At 45.4% G+C, this 24,108-nt stretch overlaps 1 protein-coding gene and 2 long non-coding RNA genes across 6 annotated transcripts in view; 2 read left to right on the top strand and 1 right to left on the bottom strand.

Moving 5' to 3' along the window:
- Positions 1 to 20,017, top strand: part of LOC117198749 (uncharacterized) — a 350,606-nt gene extending 330,589 nt beyond the window's left edge. For 2 of the 3 annotated variants that reach the window (XR_007472001.1, XR_004479984.2), the window contains 2 exons: positions 3,284 to 3,461; positions 19,923 to 20,017. This is a non-coding gene — a long non-coding RNA (uncharacterized LOC117198749). Of the gene's footprint in view, positions 1 to 315; positions 1,952 to 3,283; positions 3,462 to 19,922 lie in introns of those variants that run through there. The other variant, XR_004479982.2, reaches the window with a different exon arrangement.
- Positions 3,809 to 24,108, bottom strand: part of XYLT1 (xylosyltransferase 1) — a 312,287-nt gene continuing 291,987 nt past the window's right edge. Inside the window, exons 12-13 of one of the 2 annotated variants that reach the window (XM_033416459.2) lie at positions 22,618 to 22,936; positions 3,809 to 4,015 (exon numbers count right to left, since the gene is read on the bottom strand). In XM_033416459.2, coding sequence (XP_033272350.1) covers positions 3,952 to 4,015; positions 22,618 to 22,936 — 383 coding nt within the window. In that variant the 3' untranslated portion in view covers positions 3,809 to 3,951. Of the gene's footprint in view, positions 4,016 to 16,477; positions 22,937 to 24,108 lie in introns of those variants that run through there. The other variant, XM_004285733.3, reaches the window with a different exon arrangement.
- Positions 22,931 to 23,681, top strand: LOC125961365 (uncharacterized). Its single transcript, XR_007472002.1, has 2 exons — positions 22,931 to 23,126; positions 23,284 to 23,681. It is a non-coding gene; the product is annotated as an uncharacterized LOC125961365 (long non-coding RNA).

Below are 24,108 nucleotides of genomic sequence, written 5' to 3'. Positions count from 1 at the left end.
TGGCATGTTTATAGAAGCCCTGCCTCAGTCCAGTTGCCATAGTTCCCCACCTGGACTCTGCAGTAGCCTGCTCTCTGGTCTCCCCATTTCCCATCATCGCTTCCAACCTGGTCTTCCTAAGATACCAGGATACATGTTCTAAAGCATGAATCTGACCACGTCCCACTGTGCTGATGAAAATTCTACATGGCCCTCATTATAGTCGAGGTTCCTCTTCATGGCCCTGTAAAACCTGGTCCCTGCCAAACCTCTCCAGTGTTATCCATCACTATTCCCCCTTCACTATCTGAATCACTTGTGGTCCCTGCAAAGTACCATGCACTCCCTAACAGACCTTTGCACATGCTGTGGGCCTCTCTGGAACACTCTCTCCTGTCTATATTGCCTAACTCCGGCTCATCCTTTAGGTCTTAGAGATTACTTCCTTTGGGGAAGGAATATTTCTTCAGGATGTGGTTAGGTACTTGTATTAGTTTTCTATTGCTGCTTAAAAAATTACCCCCAAATTTAGCACTTTAAAACAACAGATGTTTATTATCTATCTCATGTTTTCTGTGGGTCAGGAATTCAGGAGTAGCTTAGCTGGCTTGTTCTGGATCAGGGTCTCTCGTGAGTTTAGTCTTGACATTGGCTGGGGCTGCAGTCATCTGAAACATGATGAGGGCTAAAGGATCTGCTTTCAAAATAGCTCCCTCATATGGCTGTTGGTAGGAGGCCTCAGTCCCTAGCCCCATGGGCTGCTTCATAGGACTGTTGAGTGTCCTTATAACTTGGTAGCTGGCTTCCCCAGAGTGGTCCAAGAGACAGCTGGGAGGAAGCTACAATGCTTTTTGTGTCTGCAGTGAACTAAATGTTTATGTACCCCCAAAATTCATATATTGAAGTTCTAACCCCCAATTCTAAGAGGTAGGGACTCTGGGAGGTGATTAGGTCATGAAGGTGGAACCCTCGGGAGTAGGATTAGTGCCCTCATAAATGGGACCCCAAGGACTCCCTCTCCTTTCCGCCATATGAGGACATGACAAGAGGATCACAGTCTGTAACGTGAAAGAGGGTCCTCACCAGAACCTGATCATGTCTGCACCCTGATTTCAGTTCAGTCTCCAGAACCGTGAGAAATAAATGTTTGTTGTTTATAAAACACCCACTGGCATTCTGTTATAGCAGCTTGTGCAAGGTAAGGCAATGTCCCAGAGGCCGATGTCACATACTGTGGCTTCTATCATATTCTATTGGCTAGAAGTGACTCATTAAGTATGGCTTACACTCAAGGGGAAGAGAATTAAGCTCTACCTCTCGAAAGGAGGAGAGTTTGTGGACACATTTTAAAACGGTCATAGAGCCCCTTGTCCATGGTCCCACAGCGTCCTCCAGTTATCCTTACATTAGCACTTAGCAGACCATTTGTCACAGTCTGTCTCCCTCACTACTGCACTGGGGGTTCCCTGAGCATCAGGACCGGTTTCCATTTACAGTTATATTCCTAGATCCTACCACAGTCCCTTGCACAGTGCTTGGTAACCGTCTGTTTGTTTGAATGACTCAACGACCTGTCTGGACACATAAAACGTATAGATCAGTGCTTTTCAAATTTCCATGCATATACAGCACCTGGGTGGTTTGTTAAAATGAGGATTCTGCTTCAGTAGGTCTGGGGTGGAGCCTGGGATGCTGTTTTCCTAACAAGCTCCCAGGTGATACTGATGCTGTGCTTCATGGAGCAGGAATCTAGATCACGTGATCCTACTCCCAGACAAGCTTAATAACCTAGCTGGGGAGACACTTCATCCGGCAGGACAGCCCAGGGCCGCCCACAAAGCAGCGTCAGCCCAGTCGTGGGCACACCTACTGCATGCTGGGCTCCTCTTCCTTCAAATGCCTAGGATGAAAGAGGACGTGTCAGTAAAAGACAGTCGAGAAAGCGTCTGCGGAATACAGAAAGGCTTCCAAGGTTTGTGTGTTCTCAGTTGGCTCTGCAATGCTGGGCAGGGGTCACTCACGTGTGGGCGAAGGGATTGTGAGGCCTGAGCAAGGGCCAGAGGGAAACTGGCTGAAGTGCCAGTGGGCAGCGGCAGGTGATGGGGTCCCCACACCCACCCCAGAGAACTTACGGAACCCAGTCTGTCTGTGTGATCCAAGCACCACTTTGGCTGGAGGCAGGGAGATTAAGAAGACGATATATTTGTACCGCTCTTCACAGTTCTTGGGATGTACAATTCTACGAGTCACGTTTTAAGGAAAATTGAGTAGAGCCAGACCATTGAGATGTTTTCAGTTAATACCTTGGATCTCACTTTCATCCTTGTGGTTCTGATTTTAACAACGTGGGGCACTGGTGTATAGGTGTAAAGTCTGTGGTCTTAAGACAGGAGATTTCTTCTTACTACGTGAAGGGCTGATCTAAGCGTAGGGTAATAATGATAATTCCCAACATTTGGGGAACAGTTTCACATCCATTTAATCTAGGGGTTCTCAACCTTGACTGCACATTAGAATCACTGGGGAGCTTTACTGGTTACTGAGGCCTGCGTCCCACCTCCAGAGATTTTGACTTAATTCATCTGGGGCGTGGCTTGGACAGCATTTAGAAATCCTCCCCAGGCAATTCCACTTTGTGGCCATTGTTGAGAGGCACTGATTTAACCTTATAAGAACACTTCACTAATAGGCAAATAAGATTATCTTTTCTTTTCCTCCCTCCCTCCCTCCCTCTCTTTCTTTTCTTTCTTTCTCTTTCTTTCTTTCTATCTTTCTTTCTCTCTCTCTCTCCCTCCCTCCTTCCCTTCCTCCCTTCTTTTCTTACTTTCTCTCTCCCTTCCTTCCTTCCTTCCTTTCTTTTCATTCTACAAATAAAAAGCTGTATCACGAAATTGACTGATTGGCTCAAAGTCACACAACCAATAAGTGGGAGGTTCAGATCTCAAACCTATGTTAACTGGTTGTGCTTTTTCAATTTGTATCAGTATTGCCTCCAGGTGGCCAGTATTATGCCCGTTACAAAGAAAGAGAACCTGAGTGTGATGGTTGATTTTACGTGTCCACTTGACTGGGCCAAGGGGTCTTCAGATATTTGGTTAAACATTGTTCTGGGTGTGTCTTGGATAAGATTAATACTTGAATCAACAGAGTGAATAAAGCAGGTCACTCTCCCTAATGTGGGTGGACCTCATCCAATCAGTTGAAGGCCTGAATAGAATAAAAAGACAGACCTTCCAGCAAGTAAGGGGGAACACCTCCTGCCTGACTGCTTTGAGCCCGGACATTGGTCCTTTCCTTTCTTCAGACTGGAACTGAGACATCAGCTCTTCTGGGGTCTCGAGTCACCAGCCTTTGGGCCTGCAGCTACACCATTGACTTTCCTGCTTCTCAGGCCTTTGGAATTGTACTGCAATTTACATCATCAGTTCTCCTGGGTCTTCAGCTGCTGACAGCAGATCTGGGGACTTAGCTTCCGTAATCAGGTAAGCCAGTTCCTTACAATAATAAATTTTCTTTATAATAATAAATATTATTATTATTTATAATAATAAATCTTATATTCTAATAATATATCTCCTGTTGGAGAACGCTAAGGGATGGAACAATTAGGTTTCTAGATAAAGGTCAGACTTTGAGCTAGGGGACAGTTAGTTAGGGTTCCAAGTCCCTTACGTCCCTGGATGTTCCTTCGTCTCTTGTTTCTAGTCTTTGAAGCTAAGTTTGGGCCAATACCCATATCAGATAAACAAATTCTAGACTCCTTGATGACAAGGTCAGTGTCAGTGTCTGCAGATGCAGGCCATGAATAGTCAAGGTTGGAAAATAAAAGTTGGCAGGAAGGACTGTACTTTATTGGGACCAAACCAAGGACGTCAGTGATCTTAGTTTTGAGCCATTCTTGATCCTGGAGTTCATCCAAGTTCTCCTTTGGACTCTTGCATCCTACCTGCCCATCATCCATCCCCAGTGAAATCAGCAGATGTTAATGATGGAATTTGGAGATGCTGAAAGGATTCCCATGGTGGTGAGGAAGATCCTAAATGTTTTACAAAAAAAATAAAAATAAAAAGTATTATTTAAGGAAAGGAGCCAAAGTGCTCAGACACCACTTGGCAGCCAGGGAGTGTGTTAAATCGGAACAATCAGGAGGGAAAAGTACTTTGTAGTAATTTTTTTCGAAGCTGGTTCCAGAGCTCCTTCCTCTTAGGAGAGAACTGTCTATGTTTAGAACCAAGGAGAGTCTTACATTTAGAGTTTTCTGTAGGTGTGGAGTGTGAGTCCCTGAGGGACTGGTCTGCAAAGAGACAGTGGGATGATGAGATAATGGGGCATTGAGCAGGGAGGTGCCTGACAGCAGACAGAAGAGAATGAGGAGAGGGTGGCAGACACATGCCTGGATGCTGGAGAATGTGCAGGCAGGTGGCTGATCAGGGATTTGGGGATTTTGAGAATGGGAACATCTAATATTAAATTCTAAATCGTTTGAAATGCTCTCATGCACTTTCTTACCTGAAAGCTTTGGTAAAATCTTCGGTTTACATAGTCTAGCCGTAGTATTTTGGGGGATTGATGGATTGGGGTGTTTATTAGGAGGGGTGATATGGTGCAGAAAGAAGAAAAAGTATGTCTGGTATTTTTGCCGTAAGTACTTTTGCTGCGTAACTAATTGACCATAAGGCAGGTTTGTTGTAAAAGATAAAATAAGGAAAAATAAAAGAGGGGCATTAAAAAGGACATAATGAAACATGAAAAATGGGTAACAAAAATTAAAAAGACTTTATTGCAAAATACAAAATATTTGAATACATTTGAAATGTGTGTAAATTCATGGCAATACTGCGCAAATAACTGATTTTATTTTGCATGTTGTATCTAAGCACTTGTCTTCCAAGTCTTTCATTCACAGTATTTTATACTATTTATTTATTTACTTTGTTTGCTTGTTGACTTGTCGCCTCATTTGGCATCACACGTCTTCTATTTTGATAAAATTCTTCATAGAGTGGCATCAGCTTCCAAATACTAGGATGTATATTTGTACCTGAGCTTTGTATCACGTTGGGAAAGCTGTTTGTTCTTAGCAGGTTGTCACATGTCCACTGATAGACGTTCCAAAGTTTTATGGAAGGTGTGGGTTCAACTCTACACCTTCAAATCACTGAAGGATTTGCAACTGATACATTATCATTTTCTAGTACAGCATTCACTCTGGCTTTACACTCTCTCTCTTTTTGTTTTTTTTAAAGAAGATGTTGGGGGTAGGAGTTAATTAATTAATTAATTAATTTTTGCTGTGTTGGGTCTTCGTTTCTGTGCGAGGGCTTTCTCTAGTTGTGGCAAGCGGGGGCCACTCTTCATCGCGGTGCGCGGGCCTCTCACTATCGCGGCCTCTCTTGTTGCGGAGCACAGGCTCCAGACGCACAGGCTCAGTACTTGTGGCTCACGGGCCTAGTTGCTCCGCGGCATGTGGGAGCCTCCCACACCAGGGCTCGAACCCGTGTCCCCTGCATTAGCAGGCAGATTCTCAACCACTGCGCCACCAGGGAAGCCCTTTATGCTCTCTTAATCACACTTCCAGTAAGTTTTATCACTGTCTTTTCTACCAAGTCCATGTAAGTAGTTATCATCTACTATTTTAAGACTGCCATGCTATTCATCACTGTATAGACTATCACGAGGGCTAAGATTGATGGAATGTAAAAACTGGAGTCCTATGTCCACTAAGAAATGAAACCAAACTGTCAACAACTTAAAACCAAACTGTCAACCAGTTATCTTTTACGGCAAGATTGCCTTATGGCCAAGTAGTTATGAGGCAAAAATGTCTGCAGTAAAGATGTTTATGGCAAAGATGCTTACAGCAGAAGTACCTAGAACTGAAAAAAAGAACCTGCAGAATAGAGGAATGATTTGTACAATGAACCAATTTAGTGGAAGTGGAACCCAGGTTGTAGCTGAACTTGAGGCACCCCAAGAAGCTCCAAAGAGACTGGGGGCATGCTGTGCTTCCCTTCATTCAGGGCATTTGAGAAAATGTCACTTGCACCTTAGAAGTCAAGGTGATAGATACCACCTTGTCATGAATAGAAGACATCAATTCTCAAATAGAGAATAATTGTTCTGACCAGACAAAATGAAACGCCCCTGAAGAAATTATGGAAGTAGTGGCAGTCCTGTTCATTTATTCATTCATCAAACACTGGCACACCATTTTGTGTCAAGCCCCTTAATGTGTGCTGAAAATATAGACACTGTCTCTGCCCTCAAGGAGCTTTACCTTGGGGTGTGAAGGCAAGGGGAGCTGACCTTTTCTGAGCTCCTCCTAAGTGTAGACAGTAGGCTTTGTATGTTACGTGCACTGTCTTTCTAAAATTCTCCCAACAGCTTTATGAGTAAGTAACTATTATCACCAAATAGGTAAGCTGAGGCTCAGAGATGTTAGGGAATTTGATTCAGCTAATCTGTAATGGAAATCTGTGTTTGAACACAGGATTATCTGACTCTAGATTTGGAGGAGGAGTCCTTATTTTGGTCAGTGGCACTGGAAAATTGGTAGTAAGGAGTTCAGACTTGATAATGTGATTTGAAAAGTTCTCCCCATATTTGTCCTGAGTCCTACCCAATCTGCTGTGATGCCCAATCAGCTTATCTGCTATCAGTGCTTTTCAACTGGGTTAACCATTACTTTCCTCCTCATCTCCTCTTTTAGTACCTTAACACCAACTCAGCAAGGCTCTGTCACCTCATCATGGATGAATCTACTAGCATGAGGGTTTTGGGTGCCTGCTGCGGGGGCAGAGGAGAGACTGGGAGCCCAGGAGGTTGATGCTACAGAAACATGGAAAAATATATTGTTCTTCTTTGTCTGGTACAAAGACTTTGTGCCAGAGTCTTTGGTACACAGACTCTCTCTTTTTTGATGCAAGTTAGAACCATCTACCATAATTAGCAAAGGGCAGTAACATGAGCCTTTTAAATGAGTCCTATGCCCGGGCTACAAGGAGGAAAGGAGGGATTCATCATGTTGTTTCATAAGCATAAATACAACTAATTAAGTGAAGGTGAAATCTCTACCATCTATATGATGTTTATTTTAAATGATTTGCTCAAGACATGCCCAGAATCCTTCTCTTTAGGAAGATAGCTAGGAGCTGGGTGGAGACAATTTGGGCATTTGAGGAACAGGAACAAATTGGACTGGCAAAGCTGAGAAACCACCTGAGCCAGGAGTTGGCTGTGACCAGTGGATGGACATCTGTTTTTTTTTTTTTTTTTTTAACATCTTTATTGGGGTATAATTGCTTTACAATAGTGTGTTAGTTTCTGCTTTATAACAAAGTGAATCAGTCATACATAAACATATGTTCCCATATGTCTTCCCTGTTGCGTCTCCCTCCCTCCCACCCTCCCCATCCCACCCCTCCAGGCTGTCACAAAGCACCGAGCCGATATCCCTGTGCCATGCGGCTGCTTCCCACTAGCTATCTACCTTACTGCGTTTGTTAGTGTGTATATGCCCATGACTCTCTCTCGCCCTGTCACAGCTCACCCTTCCCCCTCCCCATAACCTCAAGTCCGTGCTCTAAGAGGTCTGCGTCTTTATTCCTGCTTTACTCCTAGGTTCTTCATGACATTTTTTTCTTAAATTCCATATATATGTGTTAGCATACGGTATTTGTCTTTTTCTTTCTGACTTACTTCACTCTGTATGACAGACTCTAGGTCTATCCACCTCATTACAAATAGCTCAATTTCGTTTCTTTTTATGGCTGAGTAATATTCCATTGTATATATGTGCCACATCTTCTTTATCCATTCATCCGATGACGGGCACTTAGGTTGTTTCCATCTCCGGGCTATTGTAAATAGAGCTGCAATGAACATTTTGGTACATGACTCTTTTTGAATTTTGGTTTTCTCAGGGTATATGCCCAGTAGTGGGATTGCTGGGTCATATGGTAGTTCTATTTGTAGTTTTTTAAGGAACCTCCATACTGTTCTCCATAGTGGCTGAACCAATTCACATTCCCACCAGCAGTGCAAGAGTGTTCCCTTTTCTCCACACCCTCTCCAGCATTTATTGTTTCTAGATTTTTTGATGATGGCCATTCTGACTGGTGTGAGATGATATCTCATTGTAGTTTTGATTTGCATTTCTCTAATGATTAATGATGTTGAGCATTCTTTCATGTGTTTGTTGGCAGTCTGTATATCTTCTTTGGAGAAATGTCTATTTAGGTCTTCTGCCCATTTTTGGATTGGGTTGTTTGTTTTTTTGTTATTGAGCTGCATGAGCTGCTTGTAAATTTTGGAGATTAATCCTTTGTCGGTTGCTTCATTTGCAAATATTTTCTCCCATTCTGAGGGTTGTCTTTTCGTCTTGTTTATGGTTTCCTTTGCTGTGCAAAAGCTTTGAAGTTTCATTAGGTCCCATTTGTTTATTTTTGTTTTTATTTCCATTACTCTAGGAGGTGGGTCAGAAAGGATCTTGCTGTGATTTATGTCATAGAGTGTTCTGCCTATGTTTTCCTCTAAGAGTTTGATAGTTTCTGGCCTTACATTTAGGACTTTAATCCATTTTGAGCTTATTTTTGTGTATGGTGTTAGGGAGTGATCTAATCTCATACTTTTACATGTAGCTGTCCAGTTTTCCCAGCACCACTTATTGAAGAGGCTGTCCTTTCTCCACTGTACATTCCTGCCACCTTTATCAAAGATAAGGTGTCCATATGTGCGTGGGTTTATCTCTGGGCTTTCTATCCTGTTCCATTGATCTATCTTTCTGTTTTTGTGCCAGTACCATACCGTCTTGATAACTGTAGCTTTGTAGTATAGTCTGAAGTCAGGGAGCCTGATTCCTCCAGTTCCTTTTTTCATTCTCAAGATTGCTTTGGCTATTCGGGGTCTTTTGTGTTTCCATACAAATTGCAAAATTTTTTGTTCTAGTTCTGTGAAAAATGCCAGTGGTAGTTTGGTAGGGATTGCATTGAATCTATAGATTGCTTTGGGTAGTAGAGTCATTTTCACAATGTTGATTCTTCCAATCCAAGAACATGGTATATCTCTCCATCTATTTGTATCATCTTTAATTTCTTTCATCAGTGTCTTATAATTTTCTGCATACAGGTCTTTTGTCTCCTTAGGTAGGTTTATTCCTAGATATTTTATTCTTTTTGTTGCAGTGGTAAATGGGAGTGTTTTCTTGATTTCACTTTCAGATTTTTCATCATTAGTGTATAGGAATGCCAGAGATTTCTGTGCATTAATTTTGCATCCTGCCACTCTACCAAATTCATTGATTAGCTCTAGTAGTTTTCTGGTAGCATCTTTAGGATTCTCTATGTATAGGATCATGTCATCTGCAAACAGTGACAGCTTTACTTCTTCTTTTCCGATTTGGATTCCTTTTATTTCCTTTTCTTCTCTGATTGCTGTGGCTAAAACTTCCAAAACTATGTTGAATAAGAGTGGTGAGAGTGGGCAACCTTGTCTTGTTCCTGATCTTAGTGGAAATGCTTTCAGTTTTTCACCATTGAGGATGATGTTTGCTGTGGGCTTGTCATATATGGCCTTTATTATGTTGAGGAAAGTTCCCTCTATGCCTACTTTCTGCAGGGTTTTTATCATAAATCGGTGTTGAATTTTGTCAAAAGCTTTCTCTGCATCTATTGAGATGATCATATGGTTTTTCTCCTTCAATTTGTTAATATGGTTTATCACATTGATAGATTTGCGTATATTGAAGAATCCTTGCATTCCTGGAATAAACCCCACTTGATCATGGTGTATGATCCTTTTAATGTGGTATTGGATTCTGTTTGCTAGTATTTTGTTGAGGATTTTTGCATCTATGTTCATCAGTGATATTGGCCTGTAGTTTTCTTTCTTTGTGACATCCTTGTCTGGTTTTGGTATCAAGGTGATGGTGGCCTCGTAGAAGGAGTTTGGGAGTGTTCCTCCCTCTGCTATATTTTGGAAGAATTTGAGAAGGATAGGTGTTAACTCTTCTCTAAATGTTTGATAGAATTCGCCTGTGAAGCCATCTGGTCCTGGGCTTTTGTTTGTTGGAAGATTTTTTTTTTTTTTTTTTTTTTTGAGGTACCCGGGCCTCTCACTGTTGTGGCCTCTCCCATTGCGGAGCACAGGCTCCGGACGCGCAGGCCCAGCAGCCATGGCTCACGGGCCCAGCCGCTCCGCGGCATGTGGGATCTTCCCGGACCGGGGCACGAACCCGTGTCCCCTGCATCGGCAGGCAGACTCTCAACCACTGCGCCACCAGGGAAGCCCTTGTTGGAAGATTTTTAATCACAGTTTCAATTTCAGTGCTTGTGATTGGTCTGTTCATCTTTTCTATTTCTTCCTGATTCAGTCTTGGCAGGTTGTGCATTTCTAAGAATTTGTCCATTTCTTCCAGATTGTCCATTTTATTGGCATAGAGTTGCTTGTAGTAATCTCTCATGATCTCTTTTATTTCTGCAGTGTCAGTTGTTACCTCTCCTTTTTCATTTCTAATTCTATTGATTTGAGTCTTCTCCCTTTTTTTCTTGATGAGTCTGGCTAGTGGTTTATCTATTTTGTTTATCTTCTCAAAGAACCAGCTTTTAGTTTTATTGGTCTTTGCTATTGTTTCCTTCATTTCTTTTTCATTTATTTCTGATCTGATTTTTATGATTTCTTTCCTTTTGCTAGCTTTGGGGTTTTTTTGTTCTTCTTTCTCTAATTGCTTGATGTGCAAGGTTAGGTTGTTTATTCGAGATGTTTCCTGCTTCTTAAGGTGGGCTTGTATTGCTATAAACTTCCCCCTTAGAACTGCTTTTGCTGCATCCCATAGGTTTTGGGTCGTTGTGTCTCTATTGTCATTTGTTTCTAGGTATTTTTTGATTTCCTCTTTGATTTCTTCAGTGATCACTTCATTATTAAGTAGTGTATTGTTTAGCCTCCATGTGTTTGTATTTTTTACAGATCTTTTCCTGTAATTGATATTTAGTCTCATGGCGTTGTGGTCAGAAAAGATACTTGATACAATTTCAATTTTCTTAAATTTACCAAGGCTTGATTTGTGACCCAAGATATGATCTATCCTGGAGAATGTTCCATGAGCACTTGAGAAAAATGTGTATTCTGTTGTTTTTGGATGGAGTGTCCTATAAATATCAATTAAGTCCATCTTGTTTAATGTATCATTTAAAGCTTGTGTTTCCTTATTTATTTTCATTTTGGATGATCTGTCCATGGGTGAAAGTGGGGTGTTTAAGTCCCCTACTATGAATGTGTTACTGTCGATTTCCCCTTTTATGGCTGTTAGTATTTGCCTTATGTATTGAGGTGCTCCTATGTTGGGTGCATAAATATTTACAATTGTTATATCTTCTTCTTGGATCGATCCCTTGATCATTATGTAGTGTCCTTTGTCTCTTTTAATAGTCCTTATTTTAAAGTCTATTTTGTCTGATATGAGAATTGCTACTCCAGCTTTCTTTTGGTTTCCATTTGCATGAAATATCTTTTTCCATCCCCTTACTTTCAGTCTGTATGTGTCTCTAGGTCTGAAGTGGGTCTCTTGTAGACAGCATATATAAGTGTCTTGTTTTTGTATCCATTCAGCCAGTCTATGTCTTTTGGTGGGAGCATTTAGTCCATTTACATTTAAGGTAATTATCGATATGTATGTTCCTATTCCCATTTTCTAAATTGTTTTGGGTTCGTTATTATAGGTCTTTTCCTTCTCTTGTGTTTCTTGTCTAGAGAAGATCCTTTAGCATTTGTTGTAAAGCTGGTTTGGTGGTGCTGAACTCTCTCAGCTTTTGCTTGTCTGTAAAGGTTTTAATTTCTCCATCAAATCTGAATGAGATCCTTGCTGGGTAGAGTAGCCTTGGCTGCAGGTTTTTCTCCTTCATCACTTTCAGTATGTCCTGCCACTCCCTTCTGGCTTGTAGGGTTTCTGCTGAGAGATCAGCTGTTAACCTTATGGGGATTCCCTTATGTGTTATTTGTTGTTTTTCCCTTGCTGCTTTTAATATGCTTTCTTTGTATTTAATTTTTGACAGTTTGATTAATATGTGTCTTGGCATATTTCTCCTTGTATTTATCCTGTATGGGACTCTCTGTGCTTCCTGGACTTGATTAACTATTTCCTTTCCCATGTTAGGGAAGTTTTCAACTATAATCTCTTCAAATATTTTCTCAGTCCCTTTCTTTTTCTCTTCTTCTTCTGGAACCCCTATAATTCGAATGTTGGTGCGTTTAATGTTGTCCCAGAGGTCTCTGAGACTGTCCTCAGTTCTTTTCATTCTTTTTTCTTTATTCTGCTCTGCAGTAGTTATTTCCACTATTTTATCTTCCAGGTTACTTATCCGTTCTTCTGCCTCAGTTATTCTGCTATTGATCCCATCTAGAGTACTTTTAATTTCATTTATTGTGTTGTTCATCGTTGCTTGTTTCATCTTTAGTTCTTCTAGGTCCTTGTTAACTGTTTCTTGCATTTTGTCCATTCTATTTCCAAGATTTTGGATCATCCTTACCATCATTATTCTGAATTCTTTTTCAGGTAGACTGGCTATTTCCACTTCATTTGTTAGGTCTGGTGGGTTTTTATCTTGCTCCTTCATCTGCTGTGTGTTTTTCTGTCTTCTCATTTTGCTTATCTTACTGTGTTTGGGGTCTCCTTTTTGCAGACTGCAGGTTCGTAGTTCCCGCTGTTTTTGATGTCTGTCTCCAGTGGCTAAGGTTGGTTCAGTGGGTTGTGTAGGCTTCCTGGTGGAGGGGACTAGTGCCTGTGTTGTGGTGCATGAGGCTGGATCTTGTCTCTCTAGTGGGCAGGTTCACGTCTGGTGGTGTGTTTTGGGGTGTCTGTGGCCTTATTATGATTTTAGGCAGCCTCTCTGCTAATGGGTGGGGTTGTGTTCCTGTTTTGCTAGTTGTTTGGCATAGGTTGTCCAGCACTGTGGCTTGCTGGTCGTTGAGTGAAGCTGGGTGCTGGTGTTAAGATGGAGGTCTCTGGGAGATTTTTGCCATTTGATATTATATGGAGCTGGGAGGTCTCTTGTGGACCAGTGTCCTGAAGTTGGCTCTCCTACCTCAGAGGCAGAGCCCTGACTCCTGGCTGGAGCACCAACAGCCTTTCATCCACACGGCATTCTTGTTCCCTCCTATAGGCATCTGCTGCTTCCCATTGGTCAAACCTAGAAAAACTTTCTGTAGCTTGGACTTTTCCTGGGCTAAATCCAAGGTACTAGCCACATCTGCTGTTTTTGTCTGTTCAGCACATCCTTGGGGAAATGTTCTTCTTCCACTCTGACCATGTGATTGGGATGGTGCTGCCAATCACAGTTTCTTACCCAATCACCTGGCCACAGGGGTTGGTACATGATCCACACTCAGCCAATTATAGTACCTTGTTTGCTTGGCCCCAGTGATAGGTCCAGTGCTGGGCATGTGACCCAAGCTTGCTTGTTGGAGCCATTTCTTTTGGCAATGAGAACAAAGGACATAGATCTTTTTCTGTCGTGCAGCTTAAAGGATAAGAAGGAGGGACTTCTAGGGCCTTTTTTCTCTATCACGTGGCATCAGCTGTCTGTAGGGGAAAATAGAATCAAAGTGGGAGCAGCAGAAATGGAGGAAAAGGGGACCAGGAGTATTGAGGATCCAGTTCCCATTCTTGAGTCTCCTAGAGAGGCTCTCATTCTTGTCCTTTGCATTTTAATTTTGTTCTTTTCTGCAATTTCATGAGTCAATAGATTCTCTGCCTGATTAAACTTGTTTGATTTGGGCTACTGTTACTTGCAAGTGAAAGAACCCTGACTAACGTAGATAGGAACATCAAAAAATCGTATTTTGAGAACATTTACTTGTAAGGAGCTGGCAATTACGTGTTCTGTATTGAGTGCTTGGTTGAAACTTGGACCATGTAGGTTGGGGCAGCATGCAGCTTCCCAGCAGAGAAGGAGATCAGACCAACTAAATACGGAGGCACAGAAACAAGAGTGTCCAACACCTGACCTCAGGCCAGCCATACCTCCTTTGGGCACCAATTCTAAAATTCCACTCTTTTGACTTTCCAAGACCAGGTAAGGGGTGAATTATTCTTAGTTTGGTCTCATTCTCAGAGATCCAGCCTAGAACTCATCTCACAGCACCCTGGCAGCCAGGTTTCCAACCAACCCCACCAAAGGTCTAGAGGTAAGAGTTTTAAAGCATGGTCGTCTACATACCTACCCCCTGGAGATACCAAAGGGACTGGCTGAGGAGGAGAGAGGGAGACACTGCTAAGACCATTTCCACTCCCACTTCAACTGCACCAGCCCTCCCAGCCCCCGATTTCTTTCATTTTGTTTTATTCTATTATTTTAAATTGAAATATTTAGTTGATGTACAATATCATGTAAATTTCAGGTGTACTACATAATAATGTGACATTTGCATACATTATGAAATGACCGCCAAGCTAATTCTAGTAACCATCTGTCCCCATAAAAATTGAACACAGTATTATTGACCATATGCTTTGTGCTGTATATTACATTCCCGTGACTTATTTATTATATAACTGGAGGTTTGTATCTTAATCTCCTTCACCCATTTCCCCCGCCCCCCTGCTTCCTTCTTCCTTCTGGCAACCACTGTTGTCCCTGCCGGCCCCAATTCCCCCCGCCCCCACCGCCTTTTTTTTCCGGCTGCGCCGCATGGCATGGGGGATCCTTGTTCCCTGACCAGGGATGGAACCCGTGGCTCCTGCAGTGGAAGCACGGAATCCTAACCACTGGACCCCAGGTCTTTTTTATATAATATGGGGGTTTAATGCACAATTTTGTTTGAAAATGGGTTCCCTTAAAATAAAACCTTTAAAACCATTAATCTGACGAACTTAAGCCAACCACTACTATTCTCTGAACAAAAGGTGACATGTGACATATCAAATAAATCAGTAGGAAAGAAATTCCAACCAACTCTTGCATAAAGGAAGGCCCAGAAACATCCTTACTGAAGGGAAAAAAATCACTATTTACTTTACAATAACGCATGTTTTGCCAAATATTATCATCAAATGTTAGATGTAAAGACAGCATCTTGGACAAATGACCCCATGCCCATATGTTAATTAAGAAATATGGCTTTATTCGCTTGTTCATTCACTAAATGCTCACTGAGTGCCCATACCTTGGGCTTACTGTGCTAAGTGCTGGGAACACTGGGTGAACAAGATCTTTGATCTTTCCGCCCATGGAGATTTTGGAAGTTTATCCTTCCCTTGCAAGAAAACCCTTTTTTTTTTTTGGAGGACTTATCTTTGAGCAAAGGAGGGGGAGACTGGCTATAAGATCCAACTGGAAAAAAGGTTTTGGCACTATACCTGGGGTCCAACCGTCCTTCCAAACATAGAGTCACTTACCTTCTCTAACCAACTTTGCTCCAGCTGTAAAGTCCCATCTGGGTCTCAGGGCCAACCTATGCCTTTAGGATTCTGAAGGATGATTTAAAGGCATGTCTGTGACGCAGCACCTGGGCACTCTCAATCCTTGGTTGTGGCCGTCAGGAGTCACTATAAATGTCGTAATGAGGCCAACCAAAGGATGGAGAACCAGTCCTCCTAATGACTTGTGAAAGTCTCTGTGGGATAGGAAACCTTGGTTCTACTTCTGACCGTGATGCTCATATCTTGGTAGCTTCACCCATCTGAGTCTCTGTGTCTTTACCTATGGGATGAAGGGGCTGAACCTTGGACTTTCCCAGAGGACTATCTGAGTTTCTGTATCTGGATGAATTAGTTACGGTAAGGCTAGCTACTGTAGTAGATAAATGCTTGGTGGCATGACATAACGCATGCTTCTTTCTTTTCACATCCTAGTCAAATAGGGGTGGTCTTCCATGTCACCATCTGGGGCCCAGCTCCTCCCATATTGTGTCTCTGCCCTCTTTTAAGTTGGGGGCTGTGTGAAGCTTCCAAGAAGAGCAGTAGAATAGACAAATTTATGAATGCCCCAAATCAAGATGATTTAAAACACCTGAGCTGGTAAATGGGGAAAGAGAGAGAGAGAGAGAGCTCTCTGGGAAGTTTTATGGGCCAGGCCTAAGAAGTGTCTTAATCCATTCCACCCACATGCCATTGGCCAGGAGTTGGTCACATGACCACACCTGAGAGCAAGGAAGTCTGGGAAATGCAGTCTAGCTGTGTAGTGAAGAGGAAAGGAAAACAGGTTGCTACCCAACCGGCCAGCTGGGTATAGAAAACGCTTGCCACTTTAGATGGCAGTCCTCCTCACTGTCCTCTACTTACCAAAGGGATTTAAAACCAAACACTTCTACCTTAACCAGGGGTATCATTTACAGGAGGGTGTGGCAATAATCTGGTTGGGAGATGACAGCAGGCTTGATTACGGAGTGTGTGCCCATCAGGTTTTCCCAGGAGAGACGGTCTCAGCAGGAGGACCGTGCAGAGGAGGGGGGCGAATACAGGATTGCATGAAGATGCAGTTATCACTAAAAAGTCATACACCCACTGTTCCATAAAGACAGTATTTTTTTTTAATTTTAAAATTCTGCATCTGAAAACACAGTATGACAGAAAGCATCTATATACAACCTGCAGTGTTTTTGGTATGATACAGTATTCAGTACATCCACTGTTTTCTGCAAAAAATTTTGCTTTGTCAGACAGAAACAAACTCCCCTAGACAAAAAAATACAGCTAAGGCACAATTTCGTTGTTGTTTTTCCGCTAAATGAAAAGACAGAAAAGGTGCAAAAATGGGCCGGTAGTGCAATTGTTTCTGAGAATCACATTCTACTGCGAGGAAAAGCATTCGGATGATTGGAACTTTGATTACTGGTCAATTTCAGATAGTTCAGTATCTCTTAAAATACTCCTTTAAATAAATAGCAAAATATCTACATCTTTCAGTGTGTGCCTTTCAAATTCTCTCTTTTTTTAAAAACTTTATTTACAGTCTCTCTTTTTTTTAAAATCAATACATTACAAAATATTTCTGTACAGTTGTATGCGTATTATGATCTATAACAAAATAGTTATTTTTTAAAAACTATATCACCACATGTCTTTGAAAAACAATGAGGGGGACGGTAATAACTTATTGTGACGCCTCTAAAAAAAATACCCAAACGTCTTTGACAACATAATTTTATATATATATATATATATATATGTATATATGTATATATATAAAGACAAAGGACGACAAAGACGATTGCGCTCAATTCCAGTGAATTTCCTATGAAAACCCTGGGGTTGTCTTTGGCCTCCATCAGCCCTGGAGCGATGGCAGGGAAATGGGGGGATTCTGCAAGTAGGTAGAGTGTGATCCCTTTGAGAACATGACCCATCCGCTGGGACTATTTAATGCTATCACTTTCCAGGCAGGAAGGATGAAGAGAGATATTGAGAAACTCTCCTGATTTACCCATGAATGAAGTACCTAAAGTCACCAAGTTTCGGGGGTCGGGGGAGGGCTGGAAAGCCCACGTCGGCAGCCCATCGCAGTGGCGATATGCTCTAGGAGAGTGCTTCGGGAGTTGGTTGAGGTTTAGATGAGCACCCAAGCCTTCATTTTACCCATAGGAAAAACAGAAAATTTTTCTTCAAGACGACAAGAGACGCCATTTCTATCACATCTGCAAGCTACAGCTTGGCAGCCCCTGGCTTAGGAGGTTGCCCTGAGAGCTTCAAGATGCTCTTTCTTCTCGGATGTTGGTGGAAATGGGAGGGGGAGGGTGGTTAGCTTTCCCAAAATAATTTTAAGGCCTCATTTCAAAAAGGAGAAACCTACGGCTTTTGGGGGTGGGGGAAGGGAAGGATAGGGAGGCAAACGAGGGGTGGAGAGGATGGAGCTGTGAACGGAGGTGGCAAGGTGCAGAACCTGCTTTCCTGCGGGGTGTGTAGGCAGAGGCGGCTGGAGCGTTCCCAGCCAAGGGGAGGGCGACAGAGGGCTGCCTTCTCGCTGCCTGGGGCTTGGCAAGGACAGAACCAATGACAACGTGAGGGGCAGACACAGGTGGCACGTGAAAGCCCTCCTCAGTCTTAAGAGGGGTCTGTACAGTATCTTGTTTGCCAGGTAAAAAAAGTAATACTTCTGAGAGAGCGAGAGAGAAAGAAAGAGAAAGAAAGAATTTGCATAGATTATGCATTTAGCTCCAGCAGATTTTGGACACCTTTATCCCCCCACCCCCCACCCCGGTAAACTTCTCAGCAGACACATGAGGTAGCGCCTGTGGTTGACCCATGGGCATAGTAAGGTAAGTGAGGCAGAAGCAGAGGACCTCCCGTGAGCACGGCTTCCGAAGATGTTTCCGGACATGTGGCAAGATGGCTGCTAAAACCTGGGATCTGGAGAGAGCCGGGCTGTTTGACACGCCAACCCCTCCTCCTGAAACACATCCTGGACCTCTCCGCCCGGTAGGATGGAATTCTGGAAGGCGGGGACCAGGCCAATGTGGACCTCCGTACGTCTAAGGGGCAGCTCTTGGGGTCTGCAAATTCTGTGCCATCTACCCTTCAGTACAAACTGTCTTGAGGCCAGGAAAGCTGAACACGCCAGTTATGAGACACTTCTCCTCTGAGGGACCGTTTCTTTGGGACGGGAATGACTAGTAAGAGGTCCCCATTCCCTTCGGAGCTGGACATGAGCTGTTAGTTTTTTGCCCCTTCCTAGTGGTGTCGTTTCCCTCCCCCACCGGGACAAGCCTAGCTTCCTTTCAAACCACGTCTCCAGAGAGCAGAGGTTGCTGGCAGCGCACAGGCTGAACTGTGAGGTTTCTCTTTGCCTACACTCTGGAAAGAAAAAAAATGCCAACATTTCAAAATCACATTTCCTATAAAAATATGGATTTCTGGCTTCCCTTACCAAATTAGATGATTCTGCTGCACTGTGCCCGTATTCTCACATGCAACTCAGGCTGGAGCTAAGATGCAGCTGTAGTTTTTTGTCTGTGTCATGTGCACACTGCAGACTACAGTCCCCACCACTCCCTAACGTCTTACACCAACGGCGTCACTCATCTATGCTAGTGTTCTGGGCCCTATAGCCACTTGTAACCCCTGCCAGAGGGTGTGGCTTCGATCTGCCAGGTGTTTGCTAACAGCTGTTTCTAGCACAGCCCCCTTGGGTGCTGCTGGAGGAGCGTGTCCTGAGTCCCCAGTGAACTTGGCTACGAAAGGGATCTTTGCTCAGGCCCCACACCCAGCAGCTACCGCCCTCCCCTGCACCCTCTTGGCAAAGAGATCAAGGTTCCAGCCAGCTTCCTCCTTGTACCTGCAAACTGGAGAACCGGAAGGAAGCATGGTCCCCCCCAGTCCCGGCATGTGCCCAGAGCATCTGTAATCTGCCCTTTTGGGGCAGCGTGCTCATTCCTTCTCAACTCCACTGGCATTTTGAAAGTTAAACTAACAATGGCAAATGAAGTCGGAATGATTCCTGATAAGATCAGAACGGCCTTTCTCCAAAGGGAGGAGCATCTGCACTTCTGAGAACATGGGGGTCCTAGGAACTGCTCGTGCCCTCCTTGGAGACAGACCGCCTTGCACATGGCCGGGGAAGCGGGACTCAGGAAGGCTGCCTGCCTCCTGAGCGTGGTTTCCACCTGAACGTCACAGGGGTGAATGGGAAATTGGACAGAGTGTCGCAGCTTATTCAATGTTTCCTTCTCCCCCGAGCCCACGTCCCACCTCTAAGCCCTCCTGAAGTCCGAGGACCTGGTCAGTGACTCAGCCCACAGTCACTTTGCTTCTTTAATAGTATTTCCAGAGACCATGTTCTCAGGTTTTGAAACCCTCAGGCAGCCACAGTTCAAGGTTGCCTGACCAATGGCCTCTAACTAATAAATCATCCTCAGGTAGATTACAAAAATGAGTTAAACTATTTCTCCTGGGAAAACATCACCTTTGCTCAAATCATCCTGGGCTTTGTTTGAAATTCTCCCTTTTTTCCTTAAAGCCAAATGTAACATCGTCAAAGTGATTCTCTGGTTCAAAAACGGAGGATGTTGAGGAACATCCCATGAGGCCCCTGAGCGTCCCAGTCTCCTGGCGGTGAGTAGGGAATGGGGCCTGGGCCGTGGGGGTGGGGGCCGTCCCCAGAGTAAGCCAGCTCTCCCATTTCTCCACTTGTTCCCGGATGGAACAGGAGTCAGCAACGTCAGGGTGCAGGTGGGGCCCCGTCGAGGAGCCTGCAGGCTCATGGGTGCACAGGGACGTGCCAGGGCAGAGCCCCCAAAACCATCACAAATGACACACAGGGCCCTAGTGGCGAGAAGGGTGAAAGGGCGGCTCCCCGGGCGGCTTCCACAGGCTCAGGGAGGCCCTGGCCAGAGGCAGAGGCCGGGGGCAGGAAGTGGATGTGACACGGGCCTCTTGGCTCCCACAGAACTTGCGAACCCATGTGGAGCTCATGGGCTTTCTGAGAAAGCCACGCCGAGGTCCCTGGAAACACTGGGCCAGCTCCTGGGCTCTCCTGGCCGGGTCTGACCCCCTACCATCTTCCTAAAATAGATATCTTTTCCTCCAGGGCGTGGAGGGAGCCTGCTTTCCCTCACATGGAGGCCCACGGTTAGACTGGCTGCGGGAGGGCAGTGATGGAGGAAGCGGGGACGCCCCAGGTTCTGCAGCCGGCACAGCCTCCCTCCGCAAGTTGCTGGCCTGTTGCGTCCCTGGGCTGGGGGCGGGTGGCGGGGATGGCTCAGGAATTCCAACACCCCCAGAGCCGGAGGGCTGAGTCACGCTAACACCCTGCATGAGGAAGAGCGAGGCGCCACTGTTCCCAAGGACACCCCACTTCTGGCCAGTGGGTGATGCTGGTTGAGGCGTTCTCCTCATGGTGTCCAAGTCCCCTGCTTCCCACTGAGGACACGGAGAACGCAGGGCAGAGACAGAGATGATAGATAGATAGATAGATAAAGCAGCAGAGAGACAGAGACAGACATGAGGGGCTGGGGGATGAGAGGGGGAGGGAGTGGAAGGGTGGGGGGAGGGGCCTTTAGTGAATAAAGGCAGCTTCAGTTAGTAAGATAACGTAATTGACAAGCTGCAAAAACAGCACCTACTAATTAGTCATTGACTAAAACATATAAATAATAAATATCTAAAGTGTCCCTTCTCTATATCCTCCATGGCCCATAGGACATTCTGCCTTGCTGGGCTGGGGGTGTGAGTAGGGGGCGACAGCTGACAGGTCACTGGGAGCAAACGGCGGTACCTTCAAACCCACACTGGAGGGGAATCGCCAAGGACCAGCTCTCCGTGGGAGGACTTTTCCAAGAGAACCCTGTCCTTGGGGGGAGGGTGGGATCAGCGGAGGAGGGGGCCTCCGGGGAGGGGTCTCCGGATGAGCAGGGCAGCCCTCCGATGTACACATGGCAAGGAAACCCTTTGCGTTTCTAGTAACTCAAGCAATTTGAACAACACTGTTCTTTAGGTTTCAAACCACCAGATACTCAAGCTTCCCACTTTTACACTGCGTGTCAGATGGGCCTGTTGGCACCTTGGATAAGAAAGGGCATGAATTTAAAAACTAAATCTAAAATGCTCTTTCCTGGCCGTGAAAAGTCTGTTCCATGCAGTTTGGTCGCTCCCAGCAGCACCGGGTGCGCGATTCACAAATGTTCCAAACACCTGACCTCAGAACAAAGGGCTCAGGCACGTGACAGGTATTGCTGTACTGACCAGCTCAGGAGTTTTGCTCCCAAGGATCTCTATGCGTTTCATGGCCATGGTCCCCAAAGTTCCCACTGTCAAGGCCCAGAGGGGTCATGGTCTTGATCTCCTCGCCCACGAACGGCTGGGGGTTTGACCCTCACGCTCATGAGCATCGCCCAATTTCTGCCTCAAAGGAGGGTGGCCTGGAGCCCAGGATGTCTGGCGGTCACAGTTTGGGTGGACCTTGGCCGTGGCACATCAGAAGGCTCTCTGGCTCATCTAGTTACGAAGGAGGATGGCTGAACCTGAGAAGGGCTGGTGGGAGGCCTCCCTGGGGACGGGCCCACGAGAGCGTGACTTTAGTGTCCTGTCACTTCAGGGCTGGCACAAGGGTTTCCTGGCCCAGAGGAGCTGAAGGGCGGGGCTGGAGAGCAAACCCCCCCTCTGGGCAGTGCTTTTCAAACTAGGTTTTGTAGAGCCCTTGGGTTCTGAAGAGGTACCTTAGGAGACGCCCTTGGCAAGGGACTGCCCGGTGGGCTGAGCTTTGAGAAAGAATCTCACACTCACAGCTTCAACCAGAGCAGCCTGGATTTCCTCCTCACCCGGGACCTCCCTCCGCCTACGACTTAGTCAACAAAGCTCTGCTGCTCAAAATAAAAGTTTTGGAATCACTTGTCTGGGCGGGGTGGGGGGGGTCAGGTCATTGAGGGGAAGACAAGGAACCTGTAGCACTCGAGGATCAATCAGAAGAGGTAAGACCACCACGGTGCTGGGACTGAGCCATCCCCACCCCCGGGAGCCAGCCTGCTGGGTCAGGTGGCTGGCAGAACCTGCTTCGGCCTCTAAACCTTCCCTCCCGTCATTCGATGGCCAGGAGAGCCCCGCTCACAAAAGGCACCCCCACCCCCGGGGGGTGGGAGCCCAGGGTCCGGCTCCCACTGGCCCTCTGGCTGCTTCCCCTTTGAGATCCGCTGGGGCCCCCACGTGCCCAGTGCTACCTGAGCCGGCCGTCGGGTTTGACTGCACCCAGCTCCGACTTGGGGTCAGGGCTGAAGGAGCTCCAGGCCGTCTGGCTGCAGGTCTGCATGACTGGGCAGACGGTGGGGCCTGTGGCACAGATGTCCATGGCGGTCCACATCCCGCCCACCAGCGAGTCCAGCCAGTGCTCCAGTGCGGCGCCGGTGGACGCGGCGTTCCTCCGAGCCAGCTCCACCTGGGCGGGGTTGATGGGCAGGCTGAGGACGGGGTTCAGGCTCTGGAAGCTCTGCTCCATGTAGGCGCTGCGGAGGGGCCCGTTGTGCAGCCTCAATGCCTCCTCTGAAAGCCAAAGGGAACAATTACATCATTAGAAGAGCCATGGACCGGTCACCTCCTACTGTGTGCTTGGCACTGTGCTGGGCACTGCGTAGCACCATTCAGTTCGTGGGACAATCTCACGAGGAAGTTCTTTTAGCACTCGCATTGTACAGACAAAGAAACTGAGCCTACGAGGACATTCCTTCAACAGGTACGAGCCCACTTTGTGCAGGGCATGGTCCATACACCTATTCATTCAGCATGTATTTATGGAGCCCTTTCTATAGTCCAGGCAATAATTCATTCAACACATATTTACGAAACATCTACATCTGCAAGGCATTCATTCATTCATTTATTTGATACAGATTTATTAAGTGCCAGGCTCTACTCTGCGGTGGAGCAAACCAGACAATGAAGGAGACTGCAATCCAGGGGAGGAAGAATGATGACAAGAAAGAAAGAAAGAAGTAAATAAATCAGGTCATTCCAGAAAGTGACAAGTGTCATGAAGGGAATAAATGGGCTGTGTCGAGTCAGAGCAGGGGCTTGATAAACTACGGCCCTTGGACCAAATGCGGCCCACCACCTGTTGTTGTAAATAAAGTTTCATTGGAACATGGCTATGCCCATTTGGATACATATTGTTTATGGCTGTTACCACAGCACAGCTGAGTAGCTGAGACAGAGATTGTATATGGCCCACAAAGCTGAAAAATTTGCTATCTATCTAGCCCTTTACAATAAAAGCTTGCTGATTCCTGGGTTAGAGAGTGACAAGGGTGTTCATTTTAGCTGGGATGGCCGGGGAGACCTCTCTGCGGAGATGACATCTGAGCTGAGCATGATTCACGGGAAGGAAGAAGCCACGTGCAGATCCTGGAGAAGAGAATTCCAGGCATTGGGAACAGAGGATGCAAAGCCTCATTAAAGCTCATTAAAGATGCAAAGCATCTTTCCCCGAATCACACAGGTGATGAGAGTCAGAGCCAGGGCTGGAACCCGGGTCTGTGGACCTCAGGGCCTGGCGAGCAGCCCCACCCTTGGCTGCTGAATGCCCACCATGAACTCTGTATAAGACCTGGATCTCTGCTTCGGTCCAAGATGTGGGGCATGAATGGCCCACAGCAAGGAGTCCTGGAAACCACGAAGCTGGAACCAGAGTTGGGTGGGGTGGGAGGTCCAGCTGGCTC

This window comes from Orcinus orca, chromosome 16 (assembly GCF_937001465.1).
Source record: "Orcinus orca chromosome 16, mOrcOrc1.1, whole genome shotgun sequence".
Classification (NCBI taxonomy): domain Eukaryota; kingdom Metazoa; phylum Chordata; class Mammalia; order Artiodactyla; family Delphinidae; genus Orcinus; species Orcinus orca.
Note: the sequence above shows the minus strand (reverse complement) of the source record. Positions and strands in the feature narration are given on the sequence as shown.